This window comes from Bubalus bubalis, chromosome 3, assembly GCF_019923935.1.
Source record: "Bubalus bubalis isolate 160015118507 breed Murrah chromosome 3, NDDB_SH_1, whole genome shotgun sequence".
In the NCBI taxonomy this organism is placed as follows: domain Eukaryota; kingdom Metazoa; phylum Chordata; class Mammalia; order Artiodactyla; family Bovidae; genus Bubalus; species Bubalus bubalis.
In genome coordinates this window covers 100,839,485-100,864,000 of record NC_059159.1, presented here as the reverse complement: position 1 = coordinate 100,864,000, position 24,516 = coordinate 100,839,485, and the positions used below count along the sequence as shown (strand labels likewise).

General features: G+C 41.0%; 1 protein-coding gene across 3 annotated transcripts in view; it reads right to left on the bottom strand.

Annotated features, from left to right (window-relative positions):
• The window catches only part of GLDC (glycine decarboxylase), an 88,582-nt gene that overhangs the window by 46,273 nt on the left and 17,793 nt on the right, over positions 1-24,516 (bottom strand). For all 3 annotated transcript variants that reach the window (XM_044939901.2, XM_025281541.3, XM_006076448.4), the window contains exons 3-11: positions 21,476-21,611; positions 13,727-13,891; positions 10,557-10,634; positions 9,191-9,338; positions 8,662-8,858; positions 6,864-6,960; positions 3,792-3,897; positions 2,578-2,717; positions 1,392-1,472 (exon numbers count right to left, since the gene is read on the bottom strand). In XM_044939901.2, the coding sequence (XP_044795836.2) occupies positions 1,392-1,472; positions 2,578-2,717; positions 3,792-3,897; positions 6,864-6,960; positions 8,662-8,858; positions 9,191-9,338; positions 10,557-10,634; positions 13,727-13,891; positions 21,476-21,611 (1,148 nt within the window). The remainder of the gene's footprint in view (positions 1-1,391; positions 1,473-2,577; positions 2,718-3,791; positions 3,898-6,863; positions 6,961-8,661; positions 8,859-9,190; positions 9,339-10,556; positions 10,635-13,726; positions 13,892-21,475; positions 21,612-24,516) is intronic.

The following is a 24,516-nucleotide window of genomic DNA, read 5'->3' as shown; positions in this document are numbered from 1 at the left end:
GCACTTTGTGCATTAAATGACACTATCAAGAGAATTAACAGACAACCCACAGAACAGGGGAAATATTTGCAAACCATATGTCTGATAAAATATCCAAAACATATAATTAAATACATGGCTTGCTCCTCATTCTTCTCCAGGCTGATAGAATGGCTCTCTGGAGCCCTCAGTGGGTGTTCCCTAAATTCCTCAAATGCATGGAACAAATACTGTGATTAAATTTAAATTAATTGTGGAATTCTAGAGGGAGGATACTTATTCAGTTTTGTTTATTAATTAGTTTAAAAGAGAACAGTGTAATACTTCTTTGATAATTTGTATTTGTTTTCTCATTTAGCAAATATTTATTGAGTGGCTCTTATGCTATAAGCCTTGCAGAGTGTTGTGATTAACACCTTGCTACAGGTGTAGGTAGCCACTGATGCCTCTCTTCCATCTCACAGAATCTCATCCTCACATGTCCCAGCTATTTCATCATTTTAGAAATCAACTCAGTCACCCCACACTGCTTCTAGTTCTCATGTTATCTCTCTCTTCCTAGCCTTTGTGGCGGCTTTTCCCAGCATCTGGAACACCTGTAGCTCCATCCTCCTCCGCAATTGTGTCTGGATAGCTCCTACTCATCTTTCAGGTCTCCACTTAAGAGAATTTCTTTCAAGTCTTGGTGAGAAGCCCCTCCTCTGTGCTCATCACAGACAGTGCCCATCATAATACCTCACCTAGACTGCATTCTTGTGCTTATTCAGATCTTCACTAGACTAGAAGCTCCATAAGGGCAGGAAATATGTCTGATGTAGCACTATCCTGGGGACGTAACAACTTCCCTGGTGGCTCAGACGGTAAAGTGTCTGCCTACAATGCGGGAGACCTGGGTTCAATCCCTGGGTTGGGAAGATCCCCTGGAGAAGGACATGGCAACCCACTCCAGTACTCTTGCCTGGAAAATCCCATGGACAGAGGAGCCTGATAGGCTACAGCCCATGGGGTCACAAAGAGTTGGACACAACTGAGAGACTTCACTTTCATTTTCACTCTGGGGACATAACACATATTAACGACCTGGCACATATTAGGTCAGTTTTCCCAGAATCAACATAACCAAGATGTAAATGTTATGAAGCTTTGTATTAGGAATAGCTTCAATTAAGTACAATTAACAGTCCTTCCCACTAACCTGTCTAATCAGTCCTGGCTGAGGCCCAGAGCAGTGACCTCTAACTATCAGCAGTCATAGGAGCAAGAGAAAAATCAGTAGTTTAATTTTAACAGCAGGCCACCAAGGTCATTCCTGGGCCCCCTCTCTGTCACAACTCAGGCCCACAAGAGGCAAGGCCATCTCTGACATCTCCCCAGATAGTCCTTATGAGGAGTATGTATTTTAATTTACTTACTGCAGACGACTCACAGCCAAAGATCCACAACAAGTCATCCAGATCTTTTTCATTGACTGTTTCATCAAGAGAGATACCAAGCTATAGAAATGAAAATGAAAGGGAAAACATCAGCTCTAAATGTCAAGATCAGGGCTTACATAAAAAGGAATGAATTTGAGGAAGTTGTAGTGAGGTGGATGAACTTTAAGAGACTGTCTTACAGAATGAAGTAAGTCAGAAAGAGAAAAATAAGTATCTTATATTAATGTATATATATGGAATTTAGAAAAATGGTTGTGATAAACCCCTTTCAGAGTAGGAATACAGATGCAGACTAGAGAATGGGCTTGTGGACACAGAGTGGCAAGGAGAGGATGGGATGAACTGAGACAGGAGCTCTGACATATATACACTACAACGTTTAAAATAGGTCACTAGTGGGAAGATGCTGTATAGCACAGGGAGCTCAGCTCAGTGCTCTGTAATGATCTAGAGGGGAGGGATGGGGGGTGAGGTGGGAGGAAGGCTCAGGAGGGAGGGGATATATATATATACTTATGGCTGATTCATGTTGCTGCACAGCAGAAGCCAACACAACATTGCAAATCAATTATCCTCCAGTTAAAAATAAGCTTTAAAAAAAGAATTGAACACACACACAAATCAGGGCTGAAACTCTAATAAGAGAAGTCCAAGGGGAGAAATTGCTGGACAAAACTCTCCGTTGTCTTAAAAAAACAGAATATCATTATGTCCAGGTTGACTCTTTGGCAAAGCAGTCTAGTCCAGTCCCAAACTCCAAAGATTCAGAGTTTTACAGCCACATCTGAACTCGTCTGAGGGCTGCAGGGCACCCCTTTTGGTACTAGATAAGCTCACCATTTTTTTCCCTTAACTTGCCTCATCTTATCGCTTATCATAGCCTTTACCTTGAACAGTCATATTGTGAATAAAGGAGTAGTATGAGCAAAATATGTGCCTAAGAGTTCCATGTATGAAAACACAACACCTTAAGGAAAGTTGACAATGAATTACCATTTAAAAAGTCACAGCGTTCCAAACTGGAAATGAAAATTGTTTACAAAGAAACAGATTGCACCCAAAGGTCCAATACTGAGGTCTTTTTTAAATAAAAAGATATTTTAATGAGAAAAGTCATGAAAATTTATAGAATTTGTAAAATGAAACTGAAAGTCTGACTTACGGTGCCATCCTCAAAGAGCCGAATATTTATTTGTCGCTGAGCGGCCCTGCCCAAGACCTCCTTCACTGAGCAGCCACACTGAATCTTCAAAGTGTCAAAGAACAAGTCATGCTGGAGTTGGTGCCCTGCTCGCTTGAGACCTAGACAAAACAGGAGAGCCACCGGTCTCTACAGAGAAACCTGACCTTCTGCCCCAGACACTTCACAGAGAAGTGAAGGGTAAATCCTACTACAGTCTGTTCCTGGTCCTACCCAGAGTTTTGGTTGCTGCTTTCAAATTTAAAAAAATTAAATATTTACTATTATGCTGTAGAAAGTTGTGAAATACATATAAAAATGGAGGGAAAATCACCATAATTATTACCATCCACTAATAACTAATGGTTACTTTTTGGTACAGATTCCTCTGTACCAGATTCCTCCCAGATTCCTCTGTACAGATTCCTCCCAGAAGGGTGTATATGTATGTGTGTCCATTTGTAATATATCACATATATATATACTTCTTTATCCTGAAAAAAGTATTTAACATATCATGAACACTTGGCTTTTCAATAGATCAAAACCCCCATCATTATTTTTAATGGCTATATAATATTCAAACTTAAATTGTGTACCATAATTTTAACTAATTACTTATTACTGGACATTTAGGCTATTTCCAAGATTGTAATATTGCAAATAATGTTTCAGTGGAAACCCTTTACATCCTTATCTGATTATTTCCTTTAGAAACATTCCTAGAATTTCTGGATCAAATTGTAGGCACTTTTTAAGTTTTTAATACAAATTGTTTAAGTGCCCTCATAAAAGTCACACCAATATCAGTATTCTTTTTTAATCTTTGCCAATGTAATGGGAGAAACATTATTTTATTCTTTCAATTTACATTTACTTGATTAATAGTGAGGTTGAAATTATGTATGTTCATTTGTATTCTTTCTTTTAAAATTACATTTAATGTCCTTTGCTCAGTTTTTTCTCAGGGTGTTCATCCTTCTTGTATATGGGGTCGGGGGGACTGAGCAAAAGCTCAGTATACTAAATATACTAACACTCAGTCAATCACAGATGCTGAAAATATTCTTCCCTGGTTTTTATCTGACTTTTTATTTTGCATGTGACATTGGCCATGCAGTGAGTTTTTAATTTTACTTATTCACAATTATCAGTCTTGTTACAACCAAAATTTTTAAAATAGACAACTGACTCACCTTCAGACAAAATCAAAGTGGCATTATGTACCCTCCGAGCAATATGTTCCAGCCCATGGGACCCATGGTAGATTGCAAACATCACAGCCATATTCGCCAAGAGAGCCTAAACAAAGAGCATTTAAAGAATGATGTTCAGCAATGTGATAGAAGACAGATACTGAAACTGAAAACAGGGACTAAGCAAAATGATCAGACTTCCTGCCTTCTCTATGCAGTTGGGAACCATTTATAACCTGCCTGCCATCTAAGATGCCTTAGAGTCTCTACACTAAACCTTTGAATGTGACCATTAATAAAAGGTTCCATTCACACAACATAATTTTGTCACTTGTAAAGGGGTAATCAGACTGCCATCAGATATGTGATATTTAACATTGGAAAACAGTGGAACAAAGACCTCAGGGGAACAAAATGAGATCTAAGAATTTTAGGCTCAATAAAATGGTTCTTCAAAGATAAAAGCAACAAAAATTTTCAAACACACAAGAACTCAGGGAGCATAATTCTCTTGAAGTTTCAAATAAAGCACTAAAAACTGAATTGCAGCCAACCAAGAGGTGAATGGTAAATTTACAGCAAAGGACCACCAAAGATAAAAATGCAGGACACAGAGAATAAAACCAAAATGAGATGGCAGGAGATATATTAGAAAGGGAAATCCAGAACCTACAGCTTATTTCCTGCTGACAGTAAGGTCACCTTCTCAGGTAAGTTATCTCTTTGACTGTTGATTGAGGTTTCACAGAAGTACTTACAGGGATGTATCCTAGTGTGATACAAAATGGGAAAGAACAGGCATTGAATCTCTCAGAGATTCGGGGAAGGAGTCCAGCATAGGGAGCAAGGAAGGGACCACTGTGATGGCACCTTGGATCATGGAGAAGGATAAAATGAGGGTGGCTTGGGTCAGATACCAAAATGAGTGCCCACTTGGGGGAAAATAATGGAGGCCCACCACCTGTTTCTCCTCCTTCTGGCTCTCTCTCTCACCAGTTTACCTTCTAACCATGCAATATCATCCATGGTATCTGGTCCAACGGGTGAGGTCTGAGACTCCTCATTTGCTTTAGTCCATTCAATTCTCCCACATCTCCTAACATCTCATCAGTCCAGCATCACAGTCTTTCTGAAGTTTCTAGTCCCACTAACGTTACCTTTGTCCTAACATACTAGGTCAGCAGTTCAAGATCCACCTTTATGGCCAATCATCCCAAGGTGGGAAGGGGCACTTCATGAAGTAGAAACACTACTCAGCTGAGAAACACAGTGCTTTGAAGTTGGATGATGTTCAGTATCAGATCTATTGAGTTAGGTATACTTTTCCTCTGTGAGGCTGCTAGAAGGAATATCTCTGTGGCAACTTCTAAACAAGAAAGAGTTCTTGAAAAATGCCAGAAAGTGAAATCAGAGTCAGTAAAGAAAATGAGGAAAAGAAGACATCAGAGAACACAGCAGTAGGCTTTCTTGGACCAAATCTCAGAGAGCGTACTGACACTCTTGTGGACTCCATGTAACCATTAGAAATAAATACGGAGGAATCACAACATCTTATAGCTACAGAGAGTGCATTTCTGAAGTAAAACATCCATAGAATGAGTATCATGGCTCGTGGCTATGCTGCCTGGAAATAAAAACTCAGGCTAGAGTTCACAGAATACTCTGGAAATGTCCCATCACAGAAGTCTTGTGGAGGTTGATTCATGTTCCTTTTTAAACTAGAGATCATGAACTAGAAGAAAAAAAAGAAGTAGGAACTTAACTTCTGTTCACTATAGACAGCTCAAGTTAACCTGGAAAATTAATTCAAACCTTAAAGCAAAAAACCCTTAGTGTACTTAATGATCAGAGAGATACCTTCTGGAAGAATATGAGCAGAAAGCAGTAGAGGAAGAGAAGTCATGCTAGCAGAGAATTCAGCAAAAAATGAAGGGTAAACTGTAGAAAGTAAAGGCATCATATAAAGATCAATTTGCTGTCAACAGAGGACAAGCTTGTGACAACTGGCTCCTACCTGTGATACTAAAGGAGCTCGTCCCTGAAAAGCAGCCATTTCCCTGAGACAAAAAGTATAATGCAAGCAAACCAAGAGGATACTGTTTCAATGACCAATGACTATAGAACAAGCTATTACTGTTGGTGTTGTTTAGTCATTAAGTTGTGTCTGACTCTTTGAAACCCAATGGACTGTAGCCCGCCAGGATCCTCTGTCCATGGGATTTCCTAGGCAAGAATACTGGAATGGGTAGCCATTTCCTTCTCCAGGAAATCTTCCTAACCCAGGGATTGAATCTACATTTCCTGAATTGGAAGGCAGATTCTTTACTGCTGAGCCACCAGGGAAGACTCAGAATAAGCTGTAAGAAGACCTTATTGTTGACTGCATCCCTGGAGAGGCTTTCTAAAATCTGGTGGTGGTACCATGAGCCAAAGCCCTGAGGGGGAAGAACACTGTACTGACTGCTGAGTTATCTACAAGATCTTTTTCTCTGGACCTGAATAGAAGAGATGAACCTAAAATGGATCATATGCTCAGGTGTGGTCATCCACCTGATCCTAGTAATTGGCTGAGTGTAAATGAATACTGCTCCCTCTAACCTGAGCTCTTGAGCAATGTTCAAGTAACTCCTCCTCTTTCATCCCATCCATTTCAGGAATACCTCTCATGAGTTCTCAGTAAGAATACCCCATGACCACCACTGACTGGCCCAATCTAAACCATCCCTCAATACAGTCACCTCAAGTATCTTTACTCGCCTTCTTCACACTAACCTGGAGCGCCTCCATCTCAGCCTTAAGAGAATTACTACACATAACAGAGCTGCCCTGCAGCCAAGAATGCCAGAGACCCCAACAGGTGAAGTATGTATATACATGGAACCCCAGTAAAATACAAGACTGGCATTCTGACAAGACCACAAGGCTTCTCTACCAACAAGACCTTGTAATTTCTGGTGTGCCAGCTGCTCGGTAGATGATGAGTGAGTGAAAGAACAACTCAGTAAAATGAATAAGTAGATCATTTCTGTAGACCGTAAGGCATTCAGTGAGCAGGTCAGGTCTGTGATCTACCTGAGCTGTACAGATGTTGCTGGTAGCCTTGTCTCTCCGGATGTGTTGCTCCCTTGTTTGAAGAGCCAGACGATACACTTCTTTTCCACTGACATCTCTGGACCAAGAATAAAACATTCAGTCAGCACAGATCATCACAGCACTGAGAGTTGCCATAAACAGAACTGCTTCTTTCCTTCCCACCTTGAAGTGAATTCAGCAATGTTACTTAGGTGCTAGTCCATAAAGAGCAATTTCCAAACTATCTTCTTCCAAATGGGACTACTAATTTTCAGTTTGCACCCTGAGGATTTGAGGCACTGAGATATATACAATAAGTTGGAAACCTTAAAAGAAAATTTCCCGGTAATCTCCCTGCCTAAAATAATGATGATAATTGAGGATTAAACTCCACTCTGAGCTTCTTGGGAGATTCAGAGAACAGGGAAATACTGGACAAGGGGAACAATTTTTATACCAGAAATCTGAGCAACTATGTGGTTATAAATAAAGTTAATAACCTTACCACTTGTCTCTAATAAAACTTTCTTAATGCAATTAAAAATCTAGATAAACACAGAGATTCATCAGTCTTATTTTCTATTTCATCAACTCTTTGGTCCACTTTCCAAAAAGGTCGGAAGTTCAATACAAAAATCAGAAGATAGTAATTGATATATGAAATTCTTTTAAAATCAGAAAAACCTCTGCCTTATCTCATCTGGTGAAGAGACATCATTGAAAGAAGCTAATGTGAAAATATCTAAAGAAAATATCATTTTTACATTAAAAAGCAAAGTGCCTTTTGCTATCATGTGACAAATAAAGTATTTCAGAACTTCTCATCTCCATCACATCAAGCACTACTCCAGACTATTCACTTACTTACATTAATAGTCCAATTTTTATGAAAGGTCAAAAATAATATGCTAAATCTCCACAGTAATAATCATGGCACTCATCTAAGTTCTTAACCTGATGATCTTTAGCTGTGAGAAGCACCCAATAAAGTATATTTGGAGGGACTTCCCTGGTAGTCCAGTGGTTAAGAATTTGCCTTGCAATGCAGAGGACTTGGGCTCAATCCCTGGTTGGGGAACTAAGACCCCACGTGCCATGGAGCAATTGAACCCATGCACCACAACTATTGACCCCACGCGCTGCAACAAGATCCCACATGACACAACGGGAGATCCAGTGCTGCAACTAAGGCTCGGTGCAACCAGATCTATAAATAGATATATTTGAAAAATACTTTAAAAGGAAGTACATTTGGAAATTACTCAAAGAGTCAAAGGGCAGGCCTCTAGGAAAGAATGTGGGTCACACTCAATGTGTGCATAATACTATCTTACTGCACTTGTCTTTACACAGCCACATGGCAAGCTAATCCTTTCAAGAAAGAGACTAATTAGATATAGAACACACCTAAAATATTCAGTCTTTCAAGGCTTTCATCAACCTAAATAAATTCATTTCTATAACTTCAGTACAAATGTGTTATACATTGCATGCATACTTTTCCAAATATGCACAAATTCATGGCATTTGAGGGCTAAATATAGGAGAATGGTGTGTGTGTGTGTGTGTGTGTGTGTGTGTGTGTGTTGGGATGGGTTAGGGGGTAGATAGGGCACTGATACCCCAAACATTAGTATCCTAAATATACTCTCTCTTTTGACTCTATGTTCTATATTTCCTTAATTGACCCAAAACGACCCTGTTAAATTCCAAGAGATATCAACAACTTTTGTGAGCAAGAGAAGGGGCAGGGAAAGCCACAACCACAGTAAAAGGGAAGAAGCATGAGCTGCTTTACCTTGTTACCCCCACCATTCTTCCAGGCATCATCCTCACCAAGTTTTCTCTGACAGCAAAAAAGGCTGCATGTGGTCCACCATAGCCCAGTGGCACCCCAAATCTCTGTGAGCTGCCCAGGGCAATGTCTACCCCAAATTCTCCAGGAGGCCTCAGGATGCACAGAGCTAAGAGGTCAGTAGCACAGCAGGCCAAGCTCTAGAAAGGAAATAAGAGAAAATGGAAAAGGTTGTGGCCTTCCCTGAGGATAGTGGGAGGGTATCAAATTATCTCCGTTACAGGCAGACTGGCAGAGTTGGTTTGTACCCTGTGAAATGTGTTTACTCATTCATTCATTTAAAATATTTACTGAGTGTCTACTATGTACCAGGAGCCAGTGAAGAAAGCAAACTTGAAGAAAGGAGGTAGGAAGGAGGCAGCTTTACCATACCAGGTGATAAAGGTGTGTTAAACACACCAAAAAGAATAACAATAAACATTCAAAGCTGAGACACTCCTCCACGGACCCCCACAAGGAAAGGTTCTCCTACCCCGGCCTCGTGGGCTCTCTCCACGAGCTCCGTGAAGTCCTCCACCTTCCCCTCAGTGTCTGGGTACTGGAACAGCACTCCGCTGACATCTTTGCCGCTGAAGTCCATTTCATGGGGTAACTTCAGCTCAGTGAGGACTCCAGAATACCTGGAAAGACAAAGAACAACCATGTTTTTGGTTTACAGGGAAAATCAAATTACCTACAGTTTCTTCTCCATGACAGAGATTCCTATTCGGTGTTTTCCTCCGTGCCCCACTGCCCACCCCAGCCCAAATGCACACATACACCCCCATTCCACACCTGGCCCTTCAGTACTAACGGTGCTTCTCACTGGCTCATATGCATCCAACAGCTCAGCTTGTTTCTCTCTTCTATCCTGCTGCTCCTCTCCCCCATTCCTATCAGAACATGCTCCTGGGACAAGAGCAGGAACATGCCTTCTTATAGCTATAGAACCAATACTGGTAATGGAAGAGCCGTCGCTACCTTGACCTTAGATGGGTCTTAGTGAAAGTGAAAGTCTCTCAGTCGTGTCTGACTCTTCACGACCCCATGGACTGTAAAGTCCATGGAATTCTCCAGGCCAGAATACTGGAGTAGGTAGCCTTTCCCTTCTCCAGGGGATCTTCCCAACCCAGAGATTGAACCCAGGTCTTCTGCATTGCAGACAGATTATTTACTAGCTGAGCCAAATGGGCCTTAGGTGAATGGAAATCTCAGTAAGACAAGGAAGAAAACCTTCCTTAGTTCTTGTAACTATCTAATTTCTATCATTTTAGAAAACCACTTCTGAAGGAATGATGGTATGGGTTCAGGGGAAAGGCTTTCACAAGGAGAAAGCAAATAAACACACCCACATGTGGCAGCTGTGCTGTGTTTGTTTTATTTGATTACAGCAATTTAGAAAAATGTGCTTTCATCAACATTGTACTAACCTAGGTATTATGTAGATTCCTAGGAGCCACGTTTGTAGGAATTTCAGGCAGGAGCCATGTTTGTAGGAGTATATACAAAATTAGGACAGTGTGTGAGAGTTCCACTTTTAGTCTGTGCTTTTCAAACTTTTCAAAACACTGTTGAAATTATTTTGATGTTCTTAATCTTCTTTTTACAAAAAGAAGACAAAACAAGGTGGTAACTTATTAAAAGGCAAAGGCAATCAAATCCACTGTGTATTTTCCCCTGAATTCTGACATGGTTTACTTACCAGTAAGATCACGGGAAGAAAGTGGGAGGGAAAATAAAACTCAACAACCCCAATTTAAACCAGTTTCACCTCCAATCACTTTGGAAATAAGACGAAGAAACAACAGAGGTGAGCACAATATTATTCCCCAGTTCAAAATACAAATAAAATTAATTACTTGGCTCGAGTTTGGACGACAGCAATTGTTTGTGGGTGGCAACGGGGGTCAACAAAAAACTTCCTTCTCTTGTTCTGCCTGTTGAAAAGAAAAACTGCATTCAAACATGAACATTAAAGAGATCAGAGTATCTTCTAAGAATGCAAAAAGAGAGATGGTACTAAATGAAAGTCTGAGCATAGAATAAAAAATAATCAGTCACTAATAACTAACGGTGATGTTTCCTGATCAGAATTTCACTGAAATCCAATTCAAATTCTAACCCCATTTAGCAAAATCAATCTTGAACTGGTTTAAATTTTTTAAAATATACTATGAGGAAAAAGAAACAAAAGGGTAGTAATTAGGTACAAGTAGAAACAAGAAACTATGTCTTCTAAATAAAAACATTTGTGAATTTTATTGCCAAAGGAGCATTTGTTGTTGTTTAGTTGCTCTGTTGTGTTGGATTTTTTGTGACCACATGGCCTATAGCCTGACAGGCTCCTCTGTCCATGGAATTTCCCAGGCAAGAATCTGGAGTGGGTTGTAATTTCCTTCTCCAGGGGATCTTCCCAACCCAGGAGTCAAAACCACATCTCCTACATTGGCAGGCAGATTCTTTACTACTTAGCCACCAGGGAAGTCCCAAAGGAGTACTTACAGATTATCTAAACCAAGTGTCCTCATTCAAAGGAAAAGGATGGGATTCGGGCAACTTCTGAATCACTGAACATGCGGAGATCTGGGAAGAATGGGTGACTCTGAGGCAGCATGGAAGCTCTGAGCCCTTTCAACATACCCAGGCCTATGCAGACCTCCTGTCTGGCTGTTCCTGAGTTATATATCATTTGCTAATACACTGTTTCTAGTAAGTAAAATGTTTCTCTGAGTTCAGTGAGCCACTCTAGTAAATTTAATGGAACCTTAGGAGGGGATCATGAAAACCCCGTAGGCTGAATACAACCTGGACTTGAGATTGGCATCCTGAGTCAGAAGGGGCTGTTGGAACCTTAATCTATAGCCAGCTGGTCAGAGCACAAAGAACAACCTGGGCTTATGACTTGCATCTGAATTTGGGCAGGGGCAGAGGGGTGGGGGCTTCCTTTGTGGCTCAGACAGTAAAGCATCTGCCTACAATGCGGAAGACCCGGGTTCGATCCCTGGGTCGGGAAGTTCCCCTGGAGAAGGAAATGGCAACCCACTCAAGGATCCTTGCCTGGAAAACCCCATGGACAGAGGAGCCCGGTAGGCTACAGTCCATGGGGTCGCAAAGAGTCAGACATGACTGAATGACTTCAGTTCAGTTCAGAGGGGTGGGGTGCAGTCTTATAAATCTGATCCATGAACCTGTGGAATCTGATGCTATCTCCAGGTAGGTGGTGTGAGAATTGAATTCTCAGACACCAGCAGGTATTTGTTTGCTGGTGTGAGAAGAAACCCCCTCCCTGACTGGAATTGGTACCAGAACCAATTTAACCACTCCTCAAGCCTCTGGAAGCCAAGAAGGAAACTTACATGGGCATTCAGAGTGTAAACAAAGAATGTTGCCCCCCAGTTCTACTAGGATCAAGCTGTCAGCCACTGCAGTCTACCAGTGGACTAGGGCCAGCACCCCAAAACCTCAGAGAGACACGCCATCAATGTGGGCACATTTCCCTACAACAATCCACATGAGAATCTACCCAGAAGGAAGTTAAACTCAACTGTATTCACAAGACAAAGAATGAAAGAGGGTGAGGAGCTGGAGAATAGCTATTAACTAAATGTTAACCAAAGTTAACCATGACCCAGCAACTGTACTTCTGGAAATGTGTCCTCAGAAAATAATCAGAATTTCTGACAAAGATTTATCCTAAAGATGCATAAAAATAATCTAATAACAGTGAAAAATGGGAACTGTGTGTAACAATAGAGGTGAGGTTACGTAAAACTCCCACAATAAAAGCCATAGTTTAGAAAACTCACTAAAGAAATGGGAAATGTTCCCCCAAATATTGTAAAGTAGAAAAAGAAAACAAGCTATAAAACATTAAATAAAACCTGAGAAGAAATTCATCATAAAAGAGAGTGATACTTATTTACACGTTACATTACAGATTGCTAGGCATTCTCCCTGTTAACCATGATAACAGAAACCCAGTATGTAGAGGGCAACAGGTGTGCCCATCTGAAAAAACTGCATTTCCCCAGGTGACTTGTAGGTAGGGGTGGTCAATGAAACATAAGTAAGTTGCTAAGTAGGGGCTTCCAAAATACTACTGGCTTATTTTGCTAAAAGTGCCCTTTACTTCTTCCTGAATGCAGATATGATGGCTAGAGCTCCAGCAAGTCATCTTGTGATCAGGAGGACTGTAGACAGGGGCCATTGCCTACCATTGCAGTAAACAAAGAATGTGGCCTGCCATTCCAGTTCTGCAAGGATAAAGCCACTGGGCACTGTAGCTGCCCACTGATGGTGTACCCTGATAGTTCAGGATGGAGAAAAACAGGAAGTATTATATGCTTTGGAGATACCTAAGATAGTTAAGAAGCACTTCTAAGGAATAATTTCAATGAGCCCAGATTCTTGCATCTTCCCATACACTGAAAAGCATTAACATCATTAACCTGAGATGTCTGTTCTTTGTGACTTGCAGTAATCTTTTGATGTTGGACTACATGGGATTTTCTTCCCCCAGCAAAAAGTTCCTACATATTCTGGCTCCTCCCTGACCTCTTGGCAGCAGTTCCTCAGAGCTGTATGAAAGACTGTCTCTGGGACTATTGTCCTCAGTAAGATCCCTGGATAAAACTTAACTTGCAACTTTCGGGTTGTATCCTTTTCTTCCATCTACAGGATGAAAGCCTCACACTGAAGATGAGGCAGAGAGAGGTGGGTATCAGTCCGTGATGCTACCTCAGAGCTGCTGGAACATCCCTGAGCAACACTGTGTATGTGATGAGCAAAACATCTTTCTTAAGAACATAATGTTAAACAATGAACAGCAGTGGCTTTTTAAAGGCACTATATTTTGTATCTTTTTATTATCTCAACTAACTTGTATAATGATACTGATGTAATATATCTCATACACATGTGTGTGTGTGTGTGAGAGAGAGAGAGAGAGAGAGAGAGAGGGGGGCAGGGGAAGCCCCACCCACACAGCGGTGGTGAGACTGGCCGATGTCCCCCGCTCTGGGCCTCTCACCTGTGGCAGAGCTGCATCGCCTCTGCAGCCGCGGTGGCCTCATCCAGTAGGGATGCATTAGCCATGTCCAAGCCTGTGATATCACACACCATGGTCTGGTAGTTGAGTAAACTCTCCAGTCTCCCCTGAGACACCTCTGGCTGGTACGGAGTATACTGGGTGATCCTGTAAGGGACACAAAAGGCTATGTCCAACCTGTGAATCCACTATTGAGAAAAAGTTCACAAAATGCATTCATTTTAGAATTAGGTATCTGAAAACTAAGTTTTCCCCTCTTGAGAATGATATAATACATAGATAAGCTACTTGTTGTCTTCTGTAAGGAAGCTTGGAATTAAATCATGGCAATAATACTTATCCTTTGGTTGGGGATAATCAGTACATACTTTTCTATCCCTCTAAGTTGTATCATCTTACATTTACATTTCAAGGATCTTATCATAAGTATGTGTTTTATTGTAAACTGGCTCTTAAAACCCACTGGAGCCTATCTATGGTATTAGAAACAGAATTTTAGAAAAAAGCTCACCTCAATCATGGTTTAAGAATCTAATATCTAATACTCAAGACTTTTGGCTTTGGGGGACAGCAGTTTTGTTCATACTAATCAGAAGTCCTATGTGCGCCTAAAAAATTAATAGAGGTCAATTTAAGAATTGTCACTCTCCAGTTATTAGAAGTCTATGGGAGTTAACTCCATAGCTATCAAAATTCAAGAATGCAAATAGTTAGAAGGCTGTATAGACATGAATTTTAATCTTATATCCTCCAGCTATTAGCCAAAAATACGTCTTCAGGTATGTGAGTTAACCCACTGAGTGCCTTCATCCCTTTTTATTATTCCTTCATTTATTTACTCATCCCACAAATATTTGCTACATGCCCACTAAGTGCCAAAAACTATGATAAGTTCAGGTGACACATCAAAATTAAGATGGGTAACAGTCTCTGATCTCAAGGAAAATATTATAGTGGGAGAGATAAAATACATGAAATCATTTTAGAGTGATAAACATTTTAAATAAAATGAGAGATGAGAGGATGGCTGAAGACCTGGGCAGAGGGATCTTTTCATCAAGAATCCATTCACTATACTATCAAAGTGTGTCAGACTGGAGTCCATGTTCCCAGGACTGATTAGCATTGTTTCCCATCTCTTTTGTTTTCATTCCTCCAAGCTTGAAGAGTGTTTTCCTTTCTTTCCTGATGGTAATCACACTCAGTGTATTCCCATCTTTTTTTTTTTTTTCGGTAAGGCTTTGAAATCAATGTCTTCTTACCTCTGAGGGAGGAGAGAGTAGGGGAGCTTACCTTACCAAGCAGTACAACATTAAGACGTTGAAATAATTTCCCTGAAATGTTCATTGGTATAGTAGTGTGTGTGTGTGCTGTACACACTGTACAGCAGAGTACATTTTTGCTTCAATTAATTCCTTGAACAGCCTAGCTTAGCAACTGTAAATCAGATTCTAAGTGGCTGGTGAACTGGAATAAATGAGGCACACAACACGTAACGTAGACAAAGTAGAAAGGGAATCTGAGCAGAAATGGGGTCACGCAAAAGGCATCAACAAGGGGCAACTGTGATCTCAGATCAGATAAGATTTTCATACATGTGTCTGTAACAGAAAGACATATGCTTAAATTGCCTGCTAACATGAAATTTTCATTTTACTATCATTATTTGACATGTAGACAGGCACAGAATTAGACACACATACACACACACAAAAAGCCAAGCATATATCAGCCAGCCCATCCAAAGAATTCATCACAGCACTGAATATAATATTGAAAAATGAGTAACAAACTGTCTACTAAAAGGAGAATGATTAAATAAGAGAACATGCATATAATACTATGGGTTGTGAAAATGATATATAAAAGATTTCCTGACATAGAAGATGCTCATGATACATTAATTTAAAAAGTAAAATATAAAATACCACAATCCTGGTTTTGTAAATTTATAGAAATGTGTGAACCAAAATGTAAACAGTAGTTTTTTCTGGGTGGAAAGATTAGTGTAGTATTTACTTTCTTTTTATTTGTTATGTTCTAAAGACATTGGCTACTATTTATTAACTATCTTCTGTGTATCAGGTCATAAGCGCAGGCTGCTGTGACGGGCGTGCTAAAGCGGAGCCGAGAGGAGCCACCCCACATCCGAGGTCAGGGGCAGAAGCCGGGACCCATACCCGAAGGGCGGCGGCCAAGAGGAGTTACCCCACGTCTGAGGTCAGGAGCAGTGGCCAAGAGTACCAGACTGCGACAGCAGGAACGGCCTAGAGGAGTTACCCCGCATCCGAGGTCAGGGGCAGCGACGAGAGGAGTTACCTCATGTCCGAGGTCAGGGGCGGCGGCCCAGAGGAGTTACCCCACACCCCCAGGCCCGGGGCCAAGGGCGGTGGCCGGAAGGAGCAACCCCATGCCCGAGGCCAGGGGCGGTGGCCGGGAGGACCAACCCCACGCCAAAGGTAAGAGAAACCCAAGTAAGACGGTAGGTGTTGCAAGAGGGCATCAGAGGGCAAACACACTGAAACCATACTCACAGAAAACTAGTCAATCTAATCACACTAGGACCACATGACTAAGCCATGCCCATGGGGCAACCCAAGATGGGCAGGTCATGGTGGAGAGATCTGACAGAATGTGGTCCACTGGAGAAGGGAATGGCAAACCACTTCAGTATTTTTGCCTTGAGAACCCCATGCAGTATGAAAAGGCAAAATGATAGGATACTGAAAGAGAAACTCCCCAGGTCAGTAGGTGCCCAATATGCTACTGGAGATCAGTGGAGAAATAACTCCAGAAAGAATGAAGGGATGGAGCCAAAGCAAAAAGAATACCCAGCTGTGGATGTGACTGGTGATAGAAGCAAGGTCCGATGCTGTAAAGAGCAATAGTGCATAGGAACCTGGTATGTCAGGTCCATGAATCAAGGCAAATTAGAAGTGGTCAAACAAGAGATGGCAAGAGTGAATATCGACATTCTAGGAATCAGCGAACTCAAATGGACTGGAATGGGTGAATTTAACTCTGATGACCATTATATCTATTACTGCGGGCAGGAATCCCTCAGAAGAAATGGAGTGGCCATCATGGTCAACAAAAGAGTCCGAAATGCAGTACTTGGATGCAGTCTCAAAAAAGACAGAATGATCTCTGTTCGTTTCCAAGGCAAACCATTCAATATCACAGTAATCCAAGTCTATGCCCCAACCAGTAACGCTGAAGAAGCTGAAGTTGAACGGTTCTATGAAGACCTACAAGACCTTTTAGAACTAACACCCAAAAATATGTCCTTTTCATTATAGGGGACTGGAATGCAAAAGTAGGAAGTCAAGAAACACCTGGAGTAACAGGCAAATTTGGCCTTGGAGTACAGAATGAAGCAGGGCAAAGGCTAATGGAGTTTTGCCAAGAAAATGCACTGGTCATAACAAACACCCTCTTCCAACAACACAAGAGAAGACTCTACACATGGACATCACCAGATGGTCAACACCGAAATCAGATTGATTATATTCTTTGTAGCCAAAGATGGAGAAGCTCTATACAGTCAGCAAAAACAAGACCAGGAGCTGACCATGGCTCAGACCGTGAACTCCTTATTGCCAAATTCAGACTTAAATTGAAGAAAGTAGGGAAAACCACTAGACCATTCAGGTATGACCTGACCTTATGACCTTATGATTATACAGTGGAAGTGAGAAATAGATTTAAGGGCCTAGATCTGATAGATAGAGTGCCTGATGAACTATGGAATGAGGTTTGTGACATTCTACAGGAGACAGGGATCAAGACCATCCCCATGGAAAAGAAATGCAAAAAAGCAAAATGGATGTCTGGGGAGGCCTTACAAATAGCTGTGAAAAGAAGAGAAGCGAAAAGCAAAGGAGAAAAGGAAAGATATAAGCATCTGAATGCAGAGTTCCAAAGAATAGCAAGGAGAGATAAGAAAGCCTTCTTCAGCCATCAATGCAAAGAAATAGAGGAAAACAACAGAATGGGAAAGACTAGGGATCTCTTCAAGAAAATCAGAGATACCAAAGGAACATTTCATGCAAAGATGGGCTCGGTAAAGGACAGCAATGGTATGGACCTAACAGAAGCAGAAGATATTAAGAAGAGATGGCAGGAATACACAGAAGAACTGTACAAGAAAGATCTTCATGACCCAGATAATCACGAGGGTGTGATCACTGACCTAGAGCCAGACATCCTGGAATGTGAAGTCAAGTGGGCCTTAGAAAGCATCACTACAAACAAGGCTAGTGGAGGTGATGGAATTCCAGTTGAGCTATTCCAAATCCTGAAAGATGATGCTGTGAAAGTGCTACACTCAATATGCCAGCAACTTTGGAAAACTCAGCAGTGGCCACAGGACTGGCAAAGGTCAGTTTTCATTCCAATCCCAAAGAAAGGCAATGACAAAGAATGCTCAAACTACCACACAATTGCACTCATCTCACACACTAGTAAAGTAACGCTCAAAATTCTCCAAGCCAGGCTTCAGCAATATGTGAACCGTGACCTTCCTGATGTTCAAGCTGGTTTTAGAAAAGGCAGAGGAACCAGAGATCAAATTGCCAACATCTGCTGGATCGTGGAAAAAGCAGGAGAGTTCTAGAAAAGCATCTATCTCTGCTTTATTGACTATGCCAAAGCCTTTGACTGTGTGGATCACAATAAACTGTGGAAAATTCTGAAAGAGATGGGAATACCAGACCACCTGATCTGCCTCTTGAGAAATTTGTATGCAGGTCAGGAAGAAACAGTTAGAACTGGACATTGAACAACAGACTGGTTCCAAATAGGAAAAAGAGTTCGTCAAGGCTGTATATTGTCACCCTGTTTATTTAACTTATATACAGAGTACATCATGAGAAACGCTGGACTGGAAGAAACACAAGCTGGAATCAAGATTGCCGGGAGAAATATCAATAACCTCAGATATGCAGATGACACCACTCTTATGGCAGAAAGTGAAGAGGAACTAAAAAGTGAAAGTGGAGAGTGAAAAAGTTGGCTTAAAGCTCAACAATCAGAAAACGAAGATCATGGCATCCGGTCCCATCACTTCATGGGAAATAGATGGGGAAACAGTGTAAACAGTGTCAGACTTTATTTTGGGGGCTCCAAAATCACTGCAGATGGTGACTGCAGCCATGAAATTAAAAGACGCTTACTCCTTGGAAGGAAAGTTATGACCAACCTAGATAGTATATTCAAAAACAGAGACATTATTTTGCCAACAAAGGTCCCTCTAGTCAAGGCTATGGTTTTTCCTGTGGTCATGTATGGATGTAAGAGTTGGACTGTGAAGAAGGCTGAGCGCTGAAGAATTGATGCTTTTGAACTGTGATGTTGGAGAAGACTCTTGAGAGTCCCTTGGACTGCAAGGAGATCCAACCAGTCCATTCTGAAGGAGATCAGCCCTGGGATTTCTTCAGAAGGAATGATGCTGAAGCTGGAACTCCAGTACTTTGGCCACCTCATGCAAAGAGTTGACTCATTGGAAAAGACTCTGATGCTGGGAGGGATTGGGGGCAGGAGGAGAAGGGGACGACAGAGGATGAGATGGCTGGATGGCATCACTGACTCGATGGACGTGAGTCTGAGTGAACTCCGGGAGTTGGTGATGGACAGGGAGGCCTGGCGTGCTGCGATTCATGGGGTCGCAAAGAGTCGGACACGATTGAGTGACTGAACTGAACTGATCTGATCTGTGTGTCAGGAACATGTTCACAATCTTTTTTTTTTTGATGATTATGTTACACATGCTCTTTGTGTCATCCTATATCCGCCCATTTCTTTGTTGTCTTATTAGCCTAGCACAATGCTTAAAACAGGAAATTATTAAATATTTCTGGTGCAAATATATGTTTAACTTTCCTGCTCGAATGGGGATGGGTTCCCAATTACCTGTTGGAAAAAGCCCTAAACCTCCCAAACACAGTCCTTCATACCTAAGACGGTGATCTCCCTTGGCTAACAGACTTTGGGATTTAATGTTTCCCTTCCCTTGCTCAGCCTTTTTCTCCTTGCTCTAAGTCTAAGCTTAGGCTGATGCTAATTAGCACTGCTAAAAGCTGAAAGCTTTAAAATTATTTTCTTGCAAAGATGATGATTATATGATCTTACTACTTTTACTTGTAAACTTCTTTTATTGTCCACACTTTTTTTTAACACTACTAAACAGGCATAAATAGTCTTAAAAATCATTTATTAATGAACTCAGATGGGTGAGTCTCAAGCCTGGAGACACTAAATAAACCTTCATTTCAGGAGAAAAATGCTAGCACAGGACCTGCCATCCTACATTGAAGGGTTTAGTTGCCTCAGGCAACCAGTGATCAAGAAAATGTCTGTGATCTACAATTTCTATGTTCCAACTGATTTTAACTCAATTGGTTTCTGTTCCTAGATGTATCTGAATATTAAAAAACAAAAAATATCTGCAGATCCAAGAAGGCATTCTGTCCTGTTTAAAAAGGATGCTTGATACATTCAACATGGCATTAACATTTATTCCAAAATAATCAGTATTCTTTATGATTGTGACCAAAAAAAAAATGGAGGTGGGGGGGGATTGCAGTAGGACAAACATTCATGAGATTCTTTCATTCAACTCCAGTGCCAACATTACACAAAACAGAAACAGTCACAAAGAAAATGTAAATGTTTTGATATTAGTTAACTGATATTATCAGCAGTTGAAAATTTCAAAAGTAGATCCCATGAAGTATAATCTAGGCCTAATGTAAATTTTCTTGTAAGAGCCCAAATGTTTGTATTCTCTGGAGGCTATGTTACTCATTCATTTTCACCTCACGTCAGCGGAATTTGTTGGTTCCATCTCTATGACAACCATTCACAAGGGTGATAATGTGAAGTCTACCCACCCTCATGTGCACAGCCCGCCCTGTCCTGGCTGGCGAGGGCCGGTATCACCCTCTGGTTCAGATCAGCTTTCGGAGAATACAAAGGAACAATACTTAAAATCACCCCAAAACCAGGACTGAAAAGCAAACAGCACTGTCCACCTCTCAAAACTCTGGTGGCTCTAAAGTAAATGAACACATCCGCTCACAGCCAGGAAGCAATATGGTCAATGTTCTGTTCGGCCACCAAGAGCCGAGACTGCTGGCCAGTATTCAGACGGCTAGAATGTGCAGTCCATTCATGTACTCTTGAGGCTTGTTTTGTAAGGAAGAGGAGACAGGCCATTTGCTTTTGAAATCAAACTTACCATGCAAACTTTTACCAATACCCTAGTGGAAACGAAGCCCTCAGCAATACAAATACTTCCGTGTGTGCATGAGTGCGTGTGCGCACACACACACACATACACGTATATACACACACGTGCACACACACACACTTAGCAAGAACACTAGTTCTTTGACAATTTATTCCTGCTCTCCTATTAATAAAGAAATGAACCATACTGAAACTAACAGCAATGCAGGAGTGATTAGGCCAGATCTGGCTCCTCTAATGATGGTACGTGAATCACTGTATCTAGGACAAATGTCCTCACCAACCAGCACTACCTGTGTGCTTATGCAAAAGCAGACAAAAGACAAAGAGATACTGTGCTTCCCACCCAGTCTAGCCTGTGCCCTGAGCAACACACAATGGCAAGTTCTGGGACTTTGACGGGGAGTGGGAGGAAGCTGGGGCACAGAAGAGTCATGCAAATCAAATCACGGCACTTGTGTTTCTCATCAAGAAATACATTACCATCCTGAGTTCTCCAGTAAGTTCCGCAAAATTGTCTGTGGTACTGAGCAGTTATAATAGCCCATGCCAATATATGATCTCCAGATCTGATTCTTGTTGGAAATGGCATGCAGAGTTGCAAGGATTTCATTTTCACCTGATTGTGGGAAAGAAAGAAATGTTACAGAGAGAAAATATCTCAAAGAGAGCTCTAGGTATAGTGTAAAGCCCTAATTTTTTTCAATATTGACATGAGAACAGCTATATGGAAAATATAAGAATCATCTTCTTAGCAACACTAAGAACTAGATGCAGAAATCTGAAAAAAAAAAAAAAAAAAAAAAAAATTGCCATAAAGCCCTCAGTTACTCTTCACAATTTTTTGTGGCTCTTCTTTTTTTTGGTGTTGTTTGACAGAATTTCTCAATTTTTAACACTTGTCTTATTCCAGGTTTTTTCTGCTCCCTTCACATGTTTTATTTACACTAAATAAAATATCTGCTCTTAGTAAATAGTATTTACCCTTTTAAGTTGCCTTATGCCAATAGTTGGTAGGTCTTAAATAACACATATGAAGGATCTTTTTTAAGTAGCTGATCACTTATAGCTATAACTTATAAAAGACCCTTCACTCAACCAAGAAAATATCAATTATAATAAAAGAACCACATGCAGTTTTAACCAGCATTTTCATTAAGGCACTAAGGTAATTAAGGAGTAATTATAAAAGTTCTCAGATGCAGGCCAGACCCTGTTTTGGGTCATTCATATAATAACAAAATAATAATTGGCACCTGACATTTTAAGCACTTACTCTTTGCCAGGAATTGTACCAAATGTCTTCCACGTAGCTCTGGAAACTGAGGCTTGAAGAGGATCACTCACCTAAGGCTATGCAGCTTTAAATTAACTACTGAGTTGAACTCCAACTTCAACACTTTCCCCAATGGGCCAGACTGAGATCTCCTACATTTATAGCACTTATACTGAAAGCTACTTTCTAGATACAGATGACCTACATGCTTCTTTCTCTGCCCCTCTGCATATAGTTAGATCATACGCATATAGCTACTAAAGTTTAAGTGAGATTTAGCTACTTAGGCAAATGTCTACCTGCTTTAAGATCTTAGGGACTCAGTCACTGAATCTTGGGATTTATTGATTTTATTGTTACAAATCTAGGCACAGCCATCTAAGATAGCAAACTGGCTAGGAAAATGCTTCCCAATGTTTTAATTCTACTGAACTCTAAGTGAGTATTATTCTCATTAATCCTCCTTTATCCTCAATGAAAACATTTTCACCCTTGGAAATGCCCTCCCATCCCATTTGTTTTCACAGTAAATAAATTCAAGAGAGATGTGTCAGTTTGTCAGACTAGGCTAACAAAAGAGAGAAGTATCAGTTTGTAAGTATCAATTTCATGAGTAAATATAACACAATTGCCTTATAATGGACAATCTTGCCTTCTTCCACTGAAAGTTTAGGACATAAAATCGAATGTACAATAAAACAGTATCTGAGGAGATACCCAAGTACAGTATCCTTAGGAATAATCATGCAAGAAATGAAATCACTTTCCAAAGTCTTCTTAGGGTACGGTGATTGAGAAGCCCAGTAGGAAGGGAGATTAATTAGCAGTGCCTGGCAGACACACAACTCAGCAAGACCAGCTTCAATTAAGATCCTGTGCAAGGAGGACAGGTCCCTGTTCCATATTATGCCAGGAGGACAAAAGGTCCAGCTCTCAAATGAGAGCAATCTTTGAAGGACTTTGTCAAATCAAGAGTTTAACCTTTGAGTGACAAAGAGTATTGAATAATATAATTTTCCCCCACATAATAGAAGATGATTCTACTGGTAGTGTGGATGGGTCAGAGGGGAGACTCTGAAAATAGGGAGAGATAGTAAGAAGCCAGCACAATAGTCCAGGAGGGAGATGGGCCAGGGAGTGTTGTAAGTTAAACTGTATCCTCTCCCTAGAACCTAGACAAGTACATAAAACATTAGGGGCTGCTAAGAGAGATGCTGATGTTTATCTGGAGACCCTAAACTCTCAACTAGAATGGTGGAGGAATCTGACTTTTCCTTTTGCAAAAAAACCACATTCTCTCCTACCTCCCAGCAGGGCTGAAGATGTTAGTGCAAGCTCATGTGTCCAGTAAAAGAACCTCAGTGGCAGCACAGTGCCTTTCTTGTCCATTGATTCTGCAGCCTCCTGCCTCTTACAGCCTCCTATTTCCATCGTCCCATCCTGCACATATGCCTTCACCACTCCCTACACTAGCCAGGGACCCACTGCCACATCCTACATCAGTTCAGGGCCTCCAGATACATATCAGCACCACTCACAGTTGCCAACATCTTACACACCTGGATAAAACACTTGAAAAAATGTAGAGGCCAATTAGCATACAAGAAGAGCAAAATAATTCATTATAGATAAGAGTTAGAAGCATAAATATGTTCAAACTTGAGACATACAAGTTTTTAATCCTGTAACAGACATACTCTAATCGCTACAGGATCAAACTTTCCAAGCTCCTGTGGGCTCTGCCCCCACCTAGCTTGGGGCTAATGTGAAGATAGCAGGCCCTCCAGGATCCACAGCTTCCGAATTTGTGGAGTTCAACCAAGAATCAAAAACATTCAGAAAAAAGACTTTTCAGGAAGTTCCAAAAAGCAAAATTTGATTTTGTCATGTGTTGGCAGCTATTTACATATCATTTACATCATACTTACAACTATTTAGATAGCATTCACATTGTAATTAAAGCTATTTATATACCATTTACATTGTATTAGGTATTATAAGTAATCTAGGGATGATTAAGTATATGGGGCTGTTGTATGTAGTTCAGTTCAGTTCAGTCTCTCAGTCATGTCCAACTCTGCTGACTGCATGGACCACAGCACACCAGGCTTTCCTGTCCAAAACCAACACCCAGAGCTTGCTCAAACTCATATCCATTGAGTGGGTGATGCCATCCAACCATTTCATCCTCTGTCATCCCCTTCTCCTTCTGCCTTCAATCTTTTCCAGCATTAGGGGCTTTTCCAGT